Source organism: Cucumis melo, chromosome 1 (genome assembly GCF_025177605.1).
Source record: "Cucumis melo cultivar AY chromosome 1, USDA_Cmelo_AY_1.0, whole genome shotgun sequence".
Taxonomy (NCBI): domain Eukaryota; kingdom Viridiplantae; phylum Streptophyta; class Magnoliopsida; order Cucurbitales; family Cucurbitaceae; genus Cucumis; species Cucumis melo.
Genome location: NC_066857.1, coordinates 14,696,016 through 14,712,484, shown reverse-complemented (window position 1 = coordinate 14,712,484; position 16,469 = coordinate 14,696,016). Strand labels below are relative to the sequence as shown.

General features: G+C 33.9%; 1 protein-coding gene across 1 annotated transcript; it reads right to left on the bottom strand.

The window, feature by feature from the left end:
* Positions 1 to 1,278: 1,278 nt before the first annotated feature.
* On the bottom strand, positions 1,279 to 14,237 carry LOC103490185 (KH domain-containing protein At5g56140). Its single transcript, XM_051089786.1, has 7 exons — positions 13,893 to 14,237; positions 13,313 to 13,398; positions 11,254 to 11,399; positions 10,140 to 10,259; positions 9,917 to 10,033; positions 2,101 to 2,244; positions 1,279 to 2,002 (listed from the first exon to the last, which is right to left on the bottom strand). The coding sequence occupies exons 1-7, from the start codon at positions 14,018 to 14,020 to the stop codon at positions 1,853 to 1,855; spliced, it is 891 nt and encodes a 296-aa protein (XP_050945743.1). The 5' UTR covers positions 14,021 to 14,237; the 3' UTR covers positions 1,279 to 1,852.
* Positions 14,238 to 16,469: the final 2,232 nt, after the last annotated feature.

The window sequence follows — 16,469 nt, the reverse complement described above, 5'->3', positions numbered from 1 at the left end:
ACATGAAGGAGATCACTCAAAATCAGGGAGAAAGGATATATCAGATATCCAAGTTAAAATTATAACAATGAACAATACTTTTTTTCCCATTAACAGAAGTATGAAATTGATATTTCTCTAATGTGAAAAAGATAATGTTAGAATAGGTATAAGAGGTTAAGTTCCAACGCGTTTCGTAAAAACTTCTTGACTCCCAAGAGTTCTTAAGTTATAAACATTCAATTAACAAAAAAATTAATAACAATATGTCATTCATTCACTAGGCTATTTAACAAATTTGTGCCTATTGTTATTACTAAACATTTTACATTAATTAAAGAACTAAAACTAAATTACGAAACAATAGAGGGGCCTAACCGATACTAGAAAAGAGCAAATTTGTTAATGTTTTACAAGACCATGCTTGTAGAACCTTTCTAACCATTTTAAGACCGAACAACTAGCAATATAGAGGTGAAGCTCAAAGTAGTAGCAAATATAGTACAATACAAAACTGAACTTCCTAAAATATGTAAGCCTAAACTTGCGAGAGAATTTAATACATATGCATGGAAAGCCCCAACCCAAAACACAGATAAACCGAGGGTTAGGTAGAACAGGGGAATTGATAAGTCTACTTCCTAAGATGAGACATATAATGCAATTTCATAAAAGTAAATACTTATGTTGTCTATCATAACAAAGTAAAACTCACAACATCACAGATGCTAATCTCAAAGAAAACTGTTTTTTTTTTATACCATACCACCTATGATCTATGCAATGCAAGCCTAGAATCTAACAGTAACGTCATTTATTGCATTTGAAGACATGCTATGCCTCTGGTCGGTCTACATATAAGCATATATCCAAATTCATTATACTGACACTTGAAATTCAAGCACAATGACTAAATGATTCAAACCTTAGCACAAAAATGGTGTTCGAGCTGCACCGTCTCTTCAGGCTGACTGTCTGATTTGACCTGTCAACAAATTGTCCTCAATCCAAATATAACTCACCGACTCCAAGTGCATGATTGTTACCGTGCCAAAAGGTTTATTTTAAGAAGCTAGATGTCATCGATGAAGCACATGGAGCCTAGTTCTTCAAAGGCAGTGGTAGAATGGGCCTTAAAAACGCATTTCAAATACTTTAAAGACTACTAATACAAAGGATGAGTTGAGATACAACCTTGTAATATCCCGAGTACAAAACTGCAGCTCAAGCAAAAAATTTGATGCAGGATGGAATTTAATAATAGTAGAGAACTTAAGAGGGAAAATAGTAGACCAATGGTTTGGAATCTCTAGATCATATAAGAAAGAAAAAATAAAGAATGTTTTTGAAGGGGGGAAAAGATTTCTACTCTTCCTAGTACAAAACACACCCAACACAAACAAAAGACAACTTAATAAATCAATGGTTCCTGTCCCTCACATTCGCTTACAAGCCTTGGCCCTTTTTTTCTTTTTGAAGTCCCAAAAGAACCCACCATCCTACATAATATCGAAACTTCTATCATAACCTTATAAAAAAGCCTAGTAAATAACACACATTAAATTGTTGGAGAGATTTTTCAAACCATTAACTGCTAGAGCAACAAATATAGATATATATAGCCCACCCCCCAATCACTAGTAATACTTAATTGATTGACACTTCCACGTCAGTACATTACCTTCTCTTCCGAATACTACATAAACACACCATATAAATTTTAGTAAGAACCTGCACGTAACGTAAGAGTGCGAGTGCCCCGATTGCAGTGAAGGCATTGGCTGCAGGCAACACCTTGGAATGGGACTGCTGATTACTCCCAGACACTAGAAAAAGATCTCCAAAAGCCTCTTCTATGAAGCAGCAATTCCATTTACCCCCTAGTTTTTGCTCTCTTCATTCCAAGGCTATTGTGGAAGGGAGATACGGAACTGGACATAGGCGAGCCCTCCTCACGAAGCGTGCCATTAAGCATGGCTAGTTCCCGTAGCTGTTGCTTCTTATAGAAGTCATGAGATTCTTCCTAAATATATAATTATGAGAAGAGGAAATAATATCAGTAAGTTCAATTAAGTCACCGAGATTGTAACCAAGATATATACGATCTCAAAAGCTTCTAACCATTGGTTTGAGCAAGTCCTCAAGAATCTCACGGGCTTGCATGAGGCGAGCATCAATAATTTCAACTGGCAATTCCGCCTCAACAAGGATGTGGAGAGGCTCATTCAAATGCTCATAACCTGGTTTTCCTCTCATCATTTCTTCCTACAAGACATTAAACAATAGTATAAACTTGGCACCTTCATCATATGCTGAATTCTAATTCTGTATTTTAATGCTATAGAGAAAAATCGACTCCCCAGCATAACAAGGGTGTATAAGCTACTTTAAAATTAAGTAGAGATCAGTATGCACAATAGTGTATATAGAATTTATGCCTGAAGGAGACTAAACAAAGTTATTCCATCCCCCTGAAGACAAGAACTGGCATAGCTATGCTACGAAGTTCTCATGTTAGAGCTTGCAAGCAATGACGAGAGAGATAGAGAGCAAAGAAAAGCAACACAACATTTTCACACTCTGACATTTTTGTAAGACCAAATTAACTTCCAAATATTTTTCAATCATGATTCGATAAACATATAGAAATGGGTTTCACGTGATGTATCATTTGATCTGGAGAGAAAATTGGAAACGGCATTCACTACTATATATGGATTAGAACTCTAGATCCCAACAACTTTGAAAACAACTATTCAAAAAGATAATTTGCAGAATGGGAGGTCAAATATGGAATGCACCCATTGTTGCATGAAGACCAGAAGATTGCACAAAGCTTCCATCAGTCATAAAAATGTTACTTAAGATACATATTAGTACATTTTGAAAAGACAATAAAATAAAAGACACAGCTTTTAGAGGATTTATGCAAGTTTTACAGCCTCCTTCTGCCTCTCTCTCACTTCTCTTTAATTTTTTTCACAAACCAGATTTCTTACGCAAAAATTCAGATAAAATTCAGCCAAAAGACACTAGCCCAGCCACCAAATTGGAGACCAGAAAGAATTCGATTCCAGAAGTTACAAAGGGTTCAATAATAGGCACACAGGACCAGAATAAAGGTATAGAAACTTGAAAAGAACATTGGGGATCGATCACAAGATTACTTGGTTGACTTGTCAAATGTTCTAACATAAATGGAGGTATGGAATGAAATGAAAACTATCTCAAGCAGCAGGGAAACTTTTTGTCTCGTTGTACTTTAAGCTTCTTTTCATTCCGTCAATGAAAAAGTTTTGTTTCTTTTTTCTAAAAAACGATGAATTGACTTGGAGGTCAAGCAACAGGTACTAGACATAATCTAGTTCCAAGGGAAATTCAGAAAACCGTACAGCACACCCAGGACAATCTTCTATTTCCTAATCATGCCAAATTCTAGACATAGCCAAGTTTTGATGAAGCGGAGAGTAATTGAACCCATTTCCTTCACAGGAAGTCTAATCCTTCCAGGGGTTCTCTAATAATTTGCAACACCAAAGAGCATTGTAAACTACTCTAATAGTAAAATGAACTATTAGATGCAGCTACCATTAACTACTAGTTGGTTAAATGAACAAGTAAGGTCTTTCCCACTACTTCTCTAGTGCCTCCCTTGAGATAACCCCAATTGTTCGTCCTTGTTAAACTCTATTGTAGAAAGGGACCAGAAATGTCTCCCATTCTTAACAATTGTAGAAAGGCCAGTCTTCTTGAAGAGGTAGCAAGGAAAAATTTATCAAGTGTTTCTATTGTGAGAGTTCAGCATACCTTTGTTTTCTTCTCAATTTATGATTCATTAACTTATAATAATAGGGAGCGGGAGGATTGGAGTCGTTGAACGTAGGATATAATCAAATTATTGGGAGTTCCCGATTTGCCTTGTTGATAAGGAGTTTTTTTCCCCAAACATGTGAGTTTTAGGTTTTCTCCAGAGACTGCTTGTTTAGGTTGAGGTGTCACTTCTCCATTCCCTCAACTTTCTTGAGGAGGGCTGCTTTTGTGACTTTAAGTTTTGTGCTACGAGACCTTTGGCTCAAGAAAAACAATAAGAACGTAAGGGAATCTCAAACATCATGGATGATGGTTTTGTCTCTTGTGAGGTTTCATATTTCTCTTTGCACATTGAGGTACAAGATAAGATATGAACCTTGGTAATTATCCTTTAGATCCATGTAGTCAAATTGGAGCTCTACTTTCTAGTTTGGCTTTCATTGAGTTGGGCATTTTTGTACGTGAAAATGATATGGTACATCCCAAATTGCACCCATCTTTGTTCCGCCTACCCAAGCGTCCAATCATAAGTTGTCATGCGGTGAAGTGTTTCGTCCCTAAGAAAGATACATTTTTATATTTTTTTCCCTTTGTGATTGAAAAGGATACATGGAGATGGGTTTAGCCCAAGCTACACCCAAGTACTACCTAAGAAGCAAGGACACTTTAGTTTGGATAGGGTGTCCATGTCCCACGTGTGCCGGGCAATTGGACACTCTGACACTTGGTGGACACCTATTGGACGCTTGCTAATGCAATAAATGTATTAGACATACATAAAACACTCATTGAGTAGACTAAAAAAACACATATATGACAATAATAATAACTTTTGAGCATGGAAATACATCAAGCTAAGTCTTTTAAGTATATAAATGCATCAATTCATTTACTATGAATTTTCTTTTACTATAAAATGATATATATATTTTAAAAATGAATATTTTAATAAATGTGTACTTGCATGGTCGTGTCCTAAATTCTTAAAATATGGTGTATCACCGTGTCTGTGCTTCTTAGAGCATTACTCTTTGTGTGCCCCATATGTTTTTTTTCCCTCAATGCAGGCTTGATAGAATATATGACCTTGTTGACAAAAAGGTTGTGACAATTCCTTTGGAAAGTAGTGCTATATGGATGAGGCTATAGTGAGCATGCATCAAATGAACATTTTTTCTTCTTTCTAAAAGTTCACAGAAAATACACTTTTGGTCCCACATTTTCTTAAACAAGAAAATAAACTTTTCCTTGATTAAATGAAAGGAGAGACTAATGCCAATACAAGACAACACATAGAGAAAAAGGTAAATAAGGGAGACTTCAACAATTAAAACATAAGTAGAAAGTTCTAAAAACAGAAAATACATAGATTTAAAGAGAACAAAAATTGAACTATATGAAAAAGGGGAGGATTAATGTCCTGAAAAGAGTATCCAGTAAAGGTGGTAGTATAAGAGGTTAACGTCTATTTAGTACGTGACGTTTCAAAAGCAACGTTTTAGTCTAAAGATTAGACAATAGTTCAAAATGGTCTCTTAATTAAGTTACACTTGACTGACGAGAAAATGATATTAGCATGGATGACATAGCATTTTTTCACTTGAAGTGTAATTTTTTATAATTTAAATTTATTATAATTTAAATGGCATTGCAATTTTTTTTTTCTTGTTTTCCTTTATCTTTGTTCTTCATCTTCTTCCCCCTTTCTCTTTTCTCAAACAAAAGCTTGCTGCCATCAATCACCATCCATCATTTGAATTTTGGAAAGTGGTGGTCCAGCACTTTTTGCCCTTTTTTTTTTCTTGTTTTCCTTTATCTTTGTTCTCCATCTTCTTACCCCTTTCTCTTTTCTCAAACAAAAGCTTGCTGCCATCGATCACCATCCATCATTTGCATTTTGGAAAGTGGTGGTCCAGCACTTTTTGCCCTTTTCACCATTCTTCATTATTTCCTCTCTACTTCTGTCACCTCTACCTTCTTCAATTCCTACGTTTTCTTATCCACCATTTTCATAGCGTACAAAAAGGGGCCATTATCCTCATTTCAATAGAAGCATTCTTGGGTTTTGCAATTAACAAATTATATCATTGATATTGATGCAGCGGAGGAGGCGTGCAGAAAGCAAGCTTCAATTTGCGGAGTCAGACAGCTGAAAGGCTTCAAATTGACTCTTTGATGAGCATTGGGAGGTAGAAAATCAATCATGGCATTGAAAGGAGGCGATAAAAATTGTGGCAACTTCCACTGCCCATAGAAACTTGGCTCACGACTAGCTCAGCGTTTGATTCTAGAGCAAGCTTTTCTAAACATCTTAGACACAAAAAAGGGGGAAAAAAAGAAAGAAAAAAGATCCCCAAAACTCACAGGCATTCTTAGAAGGCAACAAAGGGGACTGGCTTTTGGCTAGTAGAGCAATGGGATGAGAAAGCGGTTCAATATTTTTCATGAAGAAAAAAGTCAGTACCCAGTTCAAAGAAGGAAATAAGTAGATGGAACATACTTCAATAGTTTATAAAAGATTAAAGGAAAAAGTACATTTTTAGTCCCCAAGTTATTAGGAATAGTAGTTGCATTTGATCCCTAAAGTTTCAATTAGGCCATTTAAGTCCCCAGTTCTGTAAAATAGGGTTTAAAGAACCCTCATGCCTATTTTAAATATTTTATTTAATTATTATAAATTCTAATATGCCATTTTTAAATATAAAAAAAATAGATGCACTCTCTTTCCATCTACTCTCTACTCACCTTCTCCTCCCCTACTTCCCACTCCATACCATTCTTCTCTCTCTTCCTTCCTCTCCCCTTCTTTTAACCTTCAAACTTCCTTCTCTTTCCCTAATTGTTATCCTCTCTCTCCTGCCATTCTTCTCTTCCTCTTCCCTTCTCCATCAACATCGATAAACACATCCACTTGCTCTTATTGTTGCAATGCAAGCTGACAGAAAACTTTCTATGCTCCTTCCAATCCAATACAGTTTCTCAAAAAATCTTATAAATTTATCCATATGAATCCTCCTGAAAAATAAACGATAGTTTGAAGAATATAAAAAGAATCACTAAAAGCACCATTGTGCGAAGTATTAGCTAAATCCGAAAGACATATTGGTTCAAAATTGAAAAAGTCTGACATTCTTGCTGGCCGAGAGGTTAATGGTAGACTGAACATACTGAAATTCAAGTTGTTGTTGCATACGGGTGACACCATTTAATTGATAGGTGGAGATTGATGGATTGTTTAAGTTGGAAAGGACCAAGGATGTGATGGATATTCTTTTTTTTTTTTTTTTTTTGCAAAATGAAGCTTTGAAATTTAAAAGAAGAGGAAGATTGGAGAGAAGAATAGTATGGAGTCTGAAGTAGGGAGAAGAGAGGGGAGAGTGGATGGAAAGAGTTCTTTTAAAAAAAAAAATTTAAAATGGTCTACTAAAATGTAGAATAATTTAATAAAATATTTAAAATAGGCAAAAGAACTTCTTTGACCTATTGTGCGAAACTAATGGGCTAAAATGATCAGACTGAAACTTTAGGAACCAAATGCACCTATTCCTAATAACTCAGGGACTAAAAGGGTACTTTTCCCCAAATTAAATTTCAAATAAATTTGTCAAACCATTCATGCCATATCACTATCTTTTTACTCGTTAACCAACTTAATTAGACCATTATAACTATTTTCTAAACTTTAGATACTGAACAGACACCAAACTCAAACTTTAGGACCAAAATTGTACTTTGACAAGAATTTTACAATTGTGAAGATAGTTTGATCAATAACCTACTTAGTTTTGCAGTATATACCCTTGATCAAGAGGTCCAGCTCAAAAAGGATTAACATCTTCTTTGAGAGATTATAGGGTGGGAGACAATCCCCCATTCTTTTTCTAGGTCTATAACATCTTTCTTCTCCGAAGTTAACTTTACATGGCTTCATACCACCCTTCTCCAAGTGATTTCATCTTATACTATATCATTTTTTGTAACTTGCAAGCCAGTTTCAAACTATTGATGCATTTGCATTAATTTGTTAGTCATTTGATTTTCAAACAGTGTGACTTCTTCAACACCTGACACATGAAATCCTGGGTGGATCTCCAACAGAACTTGCAACTAGTACACGATGGGATGTGATACAGCCAAAATTCTTAGGAGGCATAAGTAGAAAGATTTCACTTCCCACATGTCTTTGATTATAGTAAAAGAGTCTTGCTTGATGATGGAGGAAGCTCAATTTCACCCAAGACCCAACCTTGAAACTTTGAAAGGCATTTAAAAGAGGCTCTATAGCGTGTATGATTTTTACCTATTGTCAAAATGGATCGCCATCTATCCTCAATGTTGCATCATGTGCAAATTTTCCAAGGAAACTTGAATCCATTTGCTTTTCTGGTGCCTGTCAGCAAGCTAGATATTTTGGGGGTTTCCTTTTGGCAAATTTTGTTGGCAAACAGCTCTTCTGGACATCCTCACAGTCATCCTTAAAGGGAGAAGAGGATACTTCAGCTTAATTTCACCCACGCTTACCCTATGGTCTACTTGGCTTGAATGAAACTCGAGAATCTTCACAAATAAGGGGAAAAGAACTACCAAGCTTTTCCCAAACCTAGCGCAAGCGCTCTTTTTTTCTTAGCATAAAGCGGTCCCCTTTTCGTAATTAAAGTTTATTTGATCTCACGACCAATTGAAGAAGTTTTTTGTAATCCATTGGATACAAATTTCTTTGTTTGTAATTCCATCTCATCAACGAAATGATATTGTTTCCTATTAGGAAAAAGAAAAGGAATAAGAGAATTCAGGAGAAGATGCAGATTTCTTTAGATGTATGAGCCTAGAAGGTTAATAACTACCCTTTGTTTCTCATTCTTAACAATTGAACGTCCTGTTTAGATACAGATAAAAATATATCCTTTTTTTATGCTTCAAACTATTCCTATGTTTTTTATAAATTACACGATAAGATGATCACAAGCGTAGAGGAATAATGAAAATCTAACATGACAAGTTGTTTGAGGACCTGGCATGGAAGATGAACTGAATGTGGCAATAATGTCAGGAACTCAGCAGATTGATATGATGAACAAAAATGGGGGTAAAGGCTGGACTCAAAAGCGGGCACTAGAACTTGAAAAACAGGGCTTAGATAGGCTCGCAAGGAATAGACAGTCACCAATAACTAGTGCAACTAAGAAATCATCTTGAGTGATTGTCAATTGTCCATCTAGAACCAACAAAATTATTTTGTTTACATGGAAAATGAAAGCCGTAATGCAAACAAATTATATAAAAAAATAGAAATAACAAATATAAATATAAACAAATAACTAAATAAAGAAATAAAAGAGATGAGGTCCCCATAAAGACTTGGGGATCACAAAATGGACTGGAAGGCAAAGATTTGCAACAACACAAATACAAAAGCCTTCAAGTATATTTTTAACAGTTAATCTGTACGACACTTAATGACGGAGATAAAACCAACAATATGATAGAAAGATTTAGTTAAATATTAAGCTGACTATTGTACTTTATCAACAGTTCAATACTAAAGAAATATAAATAGTTTAAGGTCACAAGAGAAGTAAGGGGTCTGGGGAAGAGAGAGAGAGAGAATTGACAGGGAAAATAAAAATAGGGGGAAGAAGTTATACGAAAGACATATGAATGAGCTGAGTGAGGGAGTGGTTTTGAGAGAACTACAAATAGGAGAAATAAAAGAAGGATTTATCTCTCCCTCCCAACGTTCACATTAATTTCTTCTAAAAAAATCATAGAGAGGTTATCAAATCTATAGATAGGAGTTATCTTAGAACCATTCTGTCTATCATTCCCTCATTTGAAATTTTCAACAGAAAAACAGAAATCTTAACAGATTTTGAGAGAAAAGTTGATTGATTTACTTTAATGGAAAAATGACATCGAAAATTCTTAATAAGAGTGTAATAGATCAATTTAAGAGTCTTAAGTCTAGACTGTGACCATCTTAGAAATTTAGGGGTATAATTTGTTCTTTTCCCTACACAATATAATTGCAAATGAATTTTATGAATCATGACAGGCGTATGCAAAATGCTTTGCATCAGAATCATGATATGCAACTTAAGAAGAAAATGAGAATTTATTAGCAATTTACCCTAGCTGGATCCTTAATGCTACCACGCCCTCTAATCAAAACTCGACAATCAGTACTTGCCTCCACTCGCTTGAGAGAGTTTCCCCTGGGTCCAAGAAGGCGGCCGACAAAGTTATACTACAAACAAAGTTCAATTCAGTTCCATTAGCAAAATATGGTAAGAAAGGAAAAAATAATGAAGAAAAGAAATAGATAAACATATAAAACACAATATAATTCATACATTAGGAAAGTTGTCAACAGGAACGTCTACTCTGATGGTTCTCTTCACAATAAGACCTGATGAACTACCTTGGGAACTTAGCCAATTTTGTGCTGATGATGCTTGTAATAAACCTGACATCTGTATATCAAAACAATATATAGAGTTCAAACCAGATAAATAACATAAAGGCAACCATCCGACCATAGATATGTAATGTATAACAGCCAACATAACTTTAGAATAAAAACATGGGAGATTTTCAGAAACAATACACATCAAAGTCATATATTCTAGGACAGAAATCTGGGGGAAAAGAGTAAAGCACTAAACAGTGAACACACTACATACCTTGAGAAAGAACATCATAATCATGCATAGAAAGTGAGAATATTTTGGTGCTTGAAGGAGTATTGGGAATCCCAGAATCAATCACAAAATGTTGTCGGGGAACTTAAAGTAGCATGTTTTTTTCTTTTTTTCTATTTCTTTTTTCTCTTTCTGGGGTTGGGGTCCATATAAGATAATGTACATTCTTTCGCGAAGACACACCCTTGTACAACAATATAAATGTGCTAATACTGACATAAACTACCCTTTGGGCCACTTATTTGTGTAATTTTTAAATTTCAAGTGAAACCAAGTTTCTTGAAAACTCCTTCACCCAAAGATACACAAGGGATAAACCAAAATTAACTAATGAGTCAGCGCTCTATATTAGAATATTAGACCCTTGTCACTAAAAAAAAACTGAGTCAACCCAGCCTATTAATCGGGCAGAGAGTTTCCTTCAAATACAACATAAAGAAAAATTTGAAGTAAGCTCCTCAGAATTTAATGGACACCGTCATCCTGTTTATCAAGATGGCCGAAGGTGGAGAACTAATTTGTTAGAACCATTTGATAAGCTGGAAAAAAAAAACTAAAAGACTTGAGTAAAAAAATAAAACGCACAAGTGAAAAAACTAAGTCCTATTTTTTAATTAGAGAACCTGTCCTCAAATGAAATTAGATAATGTGTACTCAAATAAACCTTATGAGTTAGCAAAAATGTAAAAAGTTTGCGTCAGGAATGCTTCTTAAGTACAGTAAATTAGATGGACAGCAAGGTTATGTTAATGGTTAGTGTCCGTACTTCTGATTGAAACCGTGATGGCCATGCACTCATGTCAGCACCTCCATTTGAAAATATTCCTCCAGAAGCCAGGGGGCTGGCATGTTCAAGCCCACTTTGACCTAAAACTGATGCCTTCCCCAATAGAGTGGTTACACGCAATATTTCTGCTCCAAAAATGTCAATTTTCAAGAACAAGATGTACCAGTCAGCGCATTTGTTAAAAAGTTAGCAGTTACCACAGAATGGACACACAAAAAGGTGTTTTTACTTCTGAGTCAGTGACAAACATCCGTCATAAATATAATTAATGTTCAAAAGTAAAAAAAAAAAGAAAAATGAAACAAAATCAAATTGCAAACCCAATACTAATGAGCAATATTAATAAGTAATATTGCCACCAAACACTGAAAATGAAGTTAATAAACTGTATACGCTGCAGAAACTCAAAACAAATGAAGACAAGGCAGCAGATGTAGAAAACATACATAAGTTCCAAATAATTGTTAGGATTAATTGGTATATTAGAATTTCCATAAAAATAGTATATTTATGAATACAGGAAGTTAAGAAACCAAGTAAGACAATTATACAAAGGCAAATACAAAGGTAGAAATAGAAAGGCAATAGGAAAATAAATAAAAATGTTAAAATTAAAAAAAAAAGGAATCAGTTCTTCAAAACACTAAGAAAAGAGATTTCCAACTGCTTCAAAAATATATTAACCTTGCTACAGAACTTCTGGATGCTAACTAGAGCACCTACATGTCAGCTCGCATCTAAATTCATATGCTTCTAGCTCAATTCAAAAACAAGACATACAACCCATGTAACATGGAATAAAGTTTTTATAAAATGGTAGGTACGGTTTCTCAATCTTAGAGAGGGAAAAACTATATCCTCACTTTTCATGGAATAACTATTCAAGTTTGAATGAATTCAGTCATTCACTGTGGTTTATCCTATCACTACAGTACTATTGTACATTTGTCAATTGTCATGTGTCATGTGTCATTTCCTTTGGGCGTTCTTTATACATCAAAGATCACCCTCCAGTATTCACAAATCACAAAAACAAAGTTTTATGCAAAGCCACATAATCACTTCAGAACCCTGCCAACTCAAGTATTCAAGGTATTAGCATAAAGGCAAAGCAACAAGCAAACATAATATGAACCAATACATCTGCAATTTACCTCCAATACCAGTCACATGGTGAAGGGCAATAAGCTACAATTAGCTATTAACCCCCACATACAAACAAATATGAACACAAACGAGAGAATCCAAGGACAAAAACTGATCAAAAGCACTACGATTGGCTACGAATGATACTACAGAATGAAATTGATTAGGTTTTGTTAGAACGTTTGTTCTGTTTTTTGGAAAAATAATTTAATTTCATGTTTTTTGGGTACTTTATACAACTAGGATTATTAATTTTATTGTGTATCTTTTGACTTAAGAGAGAGAATGAACTTTAAAATGGGTTTAGGTATATCAATGAACCCTATACATACAGATTTTGGTTTTCTAAATGAAATTTTTAGAATTTGATGGCAAAGCTTCATCATCATTTGCAATTCTTGAGTTAGAGTTGCATGCCAAGAACATCCAAAGAGGTCTGATCAACATGCTTGTGAAGTGTTCAAACTTAATTAATTCTTATCTCTGCGTATTCAATCAAAAGGCAATAAATATCTAATCCTTCCCTTTGGATTGCAATCAAATTGATTGGGGAGATTTTAGAATTTGATAGTTAGGGGTTCACATCACGGTTCCTAATTTTCAAGGTTATAGGGTTTACATACCCCTGCCAACTTTAAATATCGAAGGTATTAGCAGAAGGGAAAATAAAGAAGCAAGCATAATCATCAAAGTTAGATCAGATAATTGCCCATCGCGTTGAGTTTCTGTTAGATTAGTTCAGTCACACTGTACATCAAACAACCATGCTCTGTGCTGATTTTCAACGGGCAAAAATCATCCCAAATATTTTAAGCAAATCAACGTAACGAGAAACGTCGATGCAAGCAAACTACTTCACAAAAAGCCACTTTGTTGAGGCTATGAAGTTCACCTTGGTTCAGCAAGCGATAACTATTAGGGAGCACAGGCATAAACGGACTAAGTTTCTGTCGCTCTGCCAATAACTCAGAGAGATACCTGCAAAACAAGGTAAACAAAATGAGTTGTAAGCAGCTAAATGGTCCATCCAGATAAACGTATGCAAATCAACTAACAGACTAACAGAAAAACACAATTCCAGAATGAAGACAGTTTGGTCTACCGCCAAGCAACAAAAAAGAGGAACAAAATATCAGATCTTACATCAACAACTATAATCAAACAACAAATCAAGAATCAAATAACAAGAAGTAACATATTCAGCTAAACAAGTTCAAAACAAACAAGTTTATGAGTTCAAGAGCTAACTAACTAGCAGGTCAGTCAGATAAGTAACAAAGCAACCGATCATACAAAATCAAGTATAACAATCATCCAAAAGGCAGAAACAAAACCGAACTGATACAAAAAAAGACAACCAACACGCAGATCGGTGAAGACAGATCACAGATCTCATAAAGTAGCAAAAGAGAGAGAGAGAGAGAGAGAGAGAGAGAGAGAGAAGCAATAAAACAGAGAAGTGGATTGGTTACTTTTCTTGCTCGAGTATAGCAGCAGCAGATGCAGAGGAGGGAGAGCGAAGACCAGGAAGATGAGGAGAGTGAGGAGCGGAAGGAGAGGGAGAGAAAGCCATGTACATCCCGGCTGCAGACGACGTCATTTCTCTCCCTCCGGAGACGTGAGTGGATATGGATACGGCCAGGATTAGAAGTGGATGACGGCGGCGATGGCGATACCGACCAGACGCTGAATCAATCTGGCGTCGGTGGAAAAATAATGCACAGTACAACTGCTGTGCCTTCTTCTTCTTCTTCTTCTTCTTCTTTAACTTTCTATCTATATTTATTTATTTAATATGGTGTGTATATAGATATATATATATATATATATATTGAATTCAGGATGATGGTATTATTTAAATTATTTGGGTTTTATATGTACACCGGAATATTTTGTGTATGTTTGTGATTAATTTTTAATTTACATTCACATTTTTCTAAGTTACGGTTCTGACACCGCTTTTAGTGATCAAAGAGACGAGGGGGACTGCGGAGATGGACCCATGGATTGTTTTTTTATTAATAATTCAATGACACTAAATTAATTAATTCTTTTTCAATTAATCAATTCAACAAACCCAACCCTCCTACTTTTTCTTTGCTTTCCTTTTTTGTTTCTTTTTTCAAAAATTAAAATATATATATATATATATATATTGGATGGCATCTCATCTCATGTTAGTTAACTACCTACTCCATGACTTTTTAAATATAAACATTCTAAGCTTCTTCACTTGTCCAATTAACCAAATAGACTATTGATATTGGGATATGTATATCATTTTCGGAAAAGATAATAACAATAATTGTGAGTCCAATTTGATTTAAGTTTGAGGTGTTGAAATTTTTCTTGCAACTTCTCCTAGCAAAAAGCTCCAAGAAAATTTAGGTGAACTTAGAATTTTAAGGGTTGAATTTGTCTAGCAACTTGACTCTTGTAACAAGATAGTGCGAAAAAACTTTATAAATTCAAAATTATCTCATTTGGTTCTCTCGCGTATAAATCTAATTTTGTTTTTTCTAGCGAATCCAATATAATTTTGTTCAACTTAACTAGAGCACATTGGATGTACAAACATGTAAAATGATTACTTAATTGCTTTTAGGTTTAAATCTTATTTTGGTCTTTAAATTTTATATTTTGTTCTATTTTTGTTCTGAATTTTTCAAAAGAGTATATTTTAGATTACAAATTTTTTAAAGTTTGTACTTAAAAAACGAAAAGACATATAAACTTTTAGTCCGCATTGTTAGGGTTCTATTTTAGTCCAGCATTTTGAATAAAAAAAGTTTCAAACGAAAATAATCACCACAAAAATGTACTATTCATGTTAAAAAAAATGCATTAAATACTTCTAATATATGAACTCAACAGTTGTATAAACTAGACAATTAAACATATGAAGTCTAAACATCATATCTCTCAACTCAACGACCAAATCAATCTCAAAGAAGTAAAGGTTGAGACAAATTAGAGATGAAAATGGAGTTGGATCGGAAGTATTTTGAGTTTTAGAAAATATAATAATAATAACGAGGATTTTATTTGAATGATAAACTAATAAGATGTCCTTAATCCTTCTTCTCGAAACCTATTTAGCGAAGAGAAAATTATTTTAAATGACAAATGTAACACCCAAAAATTTAAGAATATTTTTTTATTTGGTGTTAGATTAATTAAAATTAGAAGTTAAGAAATTTATTTGGTTTAATGTGTTGGATAAATTGAATATATATACATGAGTATATATATTTAATTAAAGATTTTGAAATTTGGTGAAAAATATTATTAATTATGATATAAGAGTTTGGTATTCCGAGTTGTTCAATGACTAAAGTTTCTTAAAGAATGGAAGATTGTAACACCCAAAAAATTAAGATAATTTTAGAATTAATTATCTTAGTTTTGTCTAATTAGATTTAATTCATTGAACGTTATTTTGAATTTATTTAATGTGAATTATTTAATTATGTGGAAATTAGAATTAATTAAATATTTTTAGATGAATATTTAATTAACTAAAGGTGTTGGCTTGTGGTGTTGGTGAAATTGAATTAAATTAAATAAATATGAGTGTTATTTAATTAAATTGTAGGAAACTTACATAAATGTAACAAAAACATCAAATTATTTACGGCTCGTGTAACAAAGCATAAAATTGACTATTTTTTAAATATTCCAGGTTTGTCCTTCCCTTCCTCGCAATTTCTTTTATCATCTTCCTCTTCGGTTTCTTTTATCGTCTTCCTCTTTGATTTCTTTCATCGTCTTTCTTCTTTTCCTCTTCTTTTTTCCTGTTATTTCTTTCCATCATTTTTATTATTTTTCAATTATTTTTTTACGTCGTTAAATCTTTCCATCGTATTTCTTCTTTTCTGATTTTGTGATTTCTTTCAACCGTCTTTCTTCTTTTTTGGTTCTTTTTTACATCGTTTAATATTTACATCTTCTTCTTTTCCGGTTCTTTTTTACGTCGTTTAATCTTTTCATCGTATTTTTTCTTTTCTTTGTTTTTTTTACGCGTTTACATTTGGGTAACTAAATCTAAA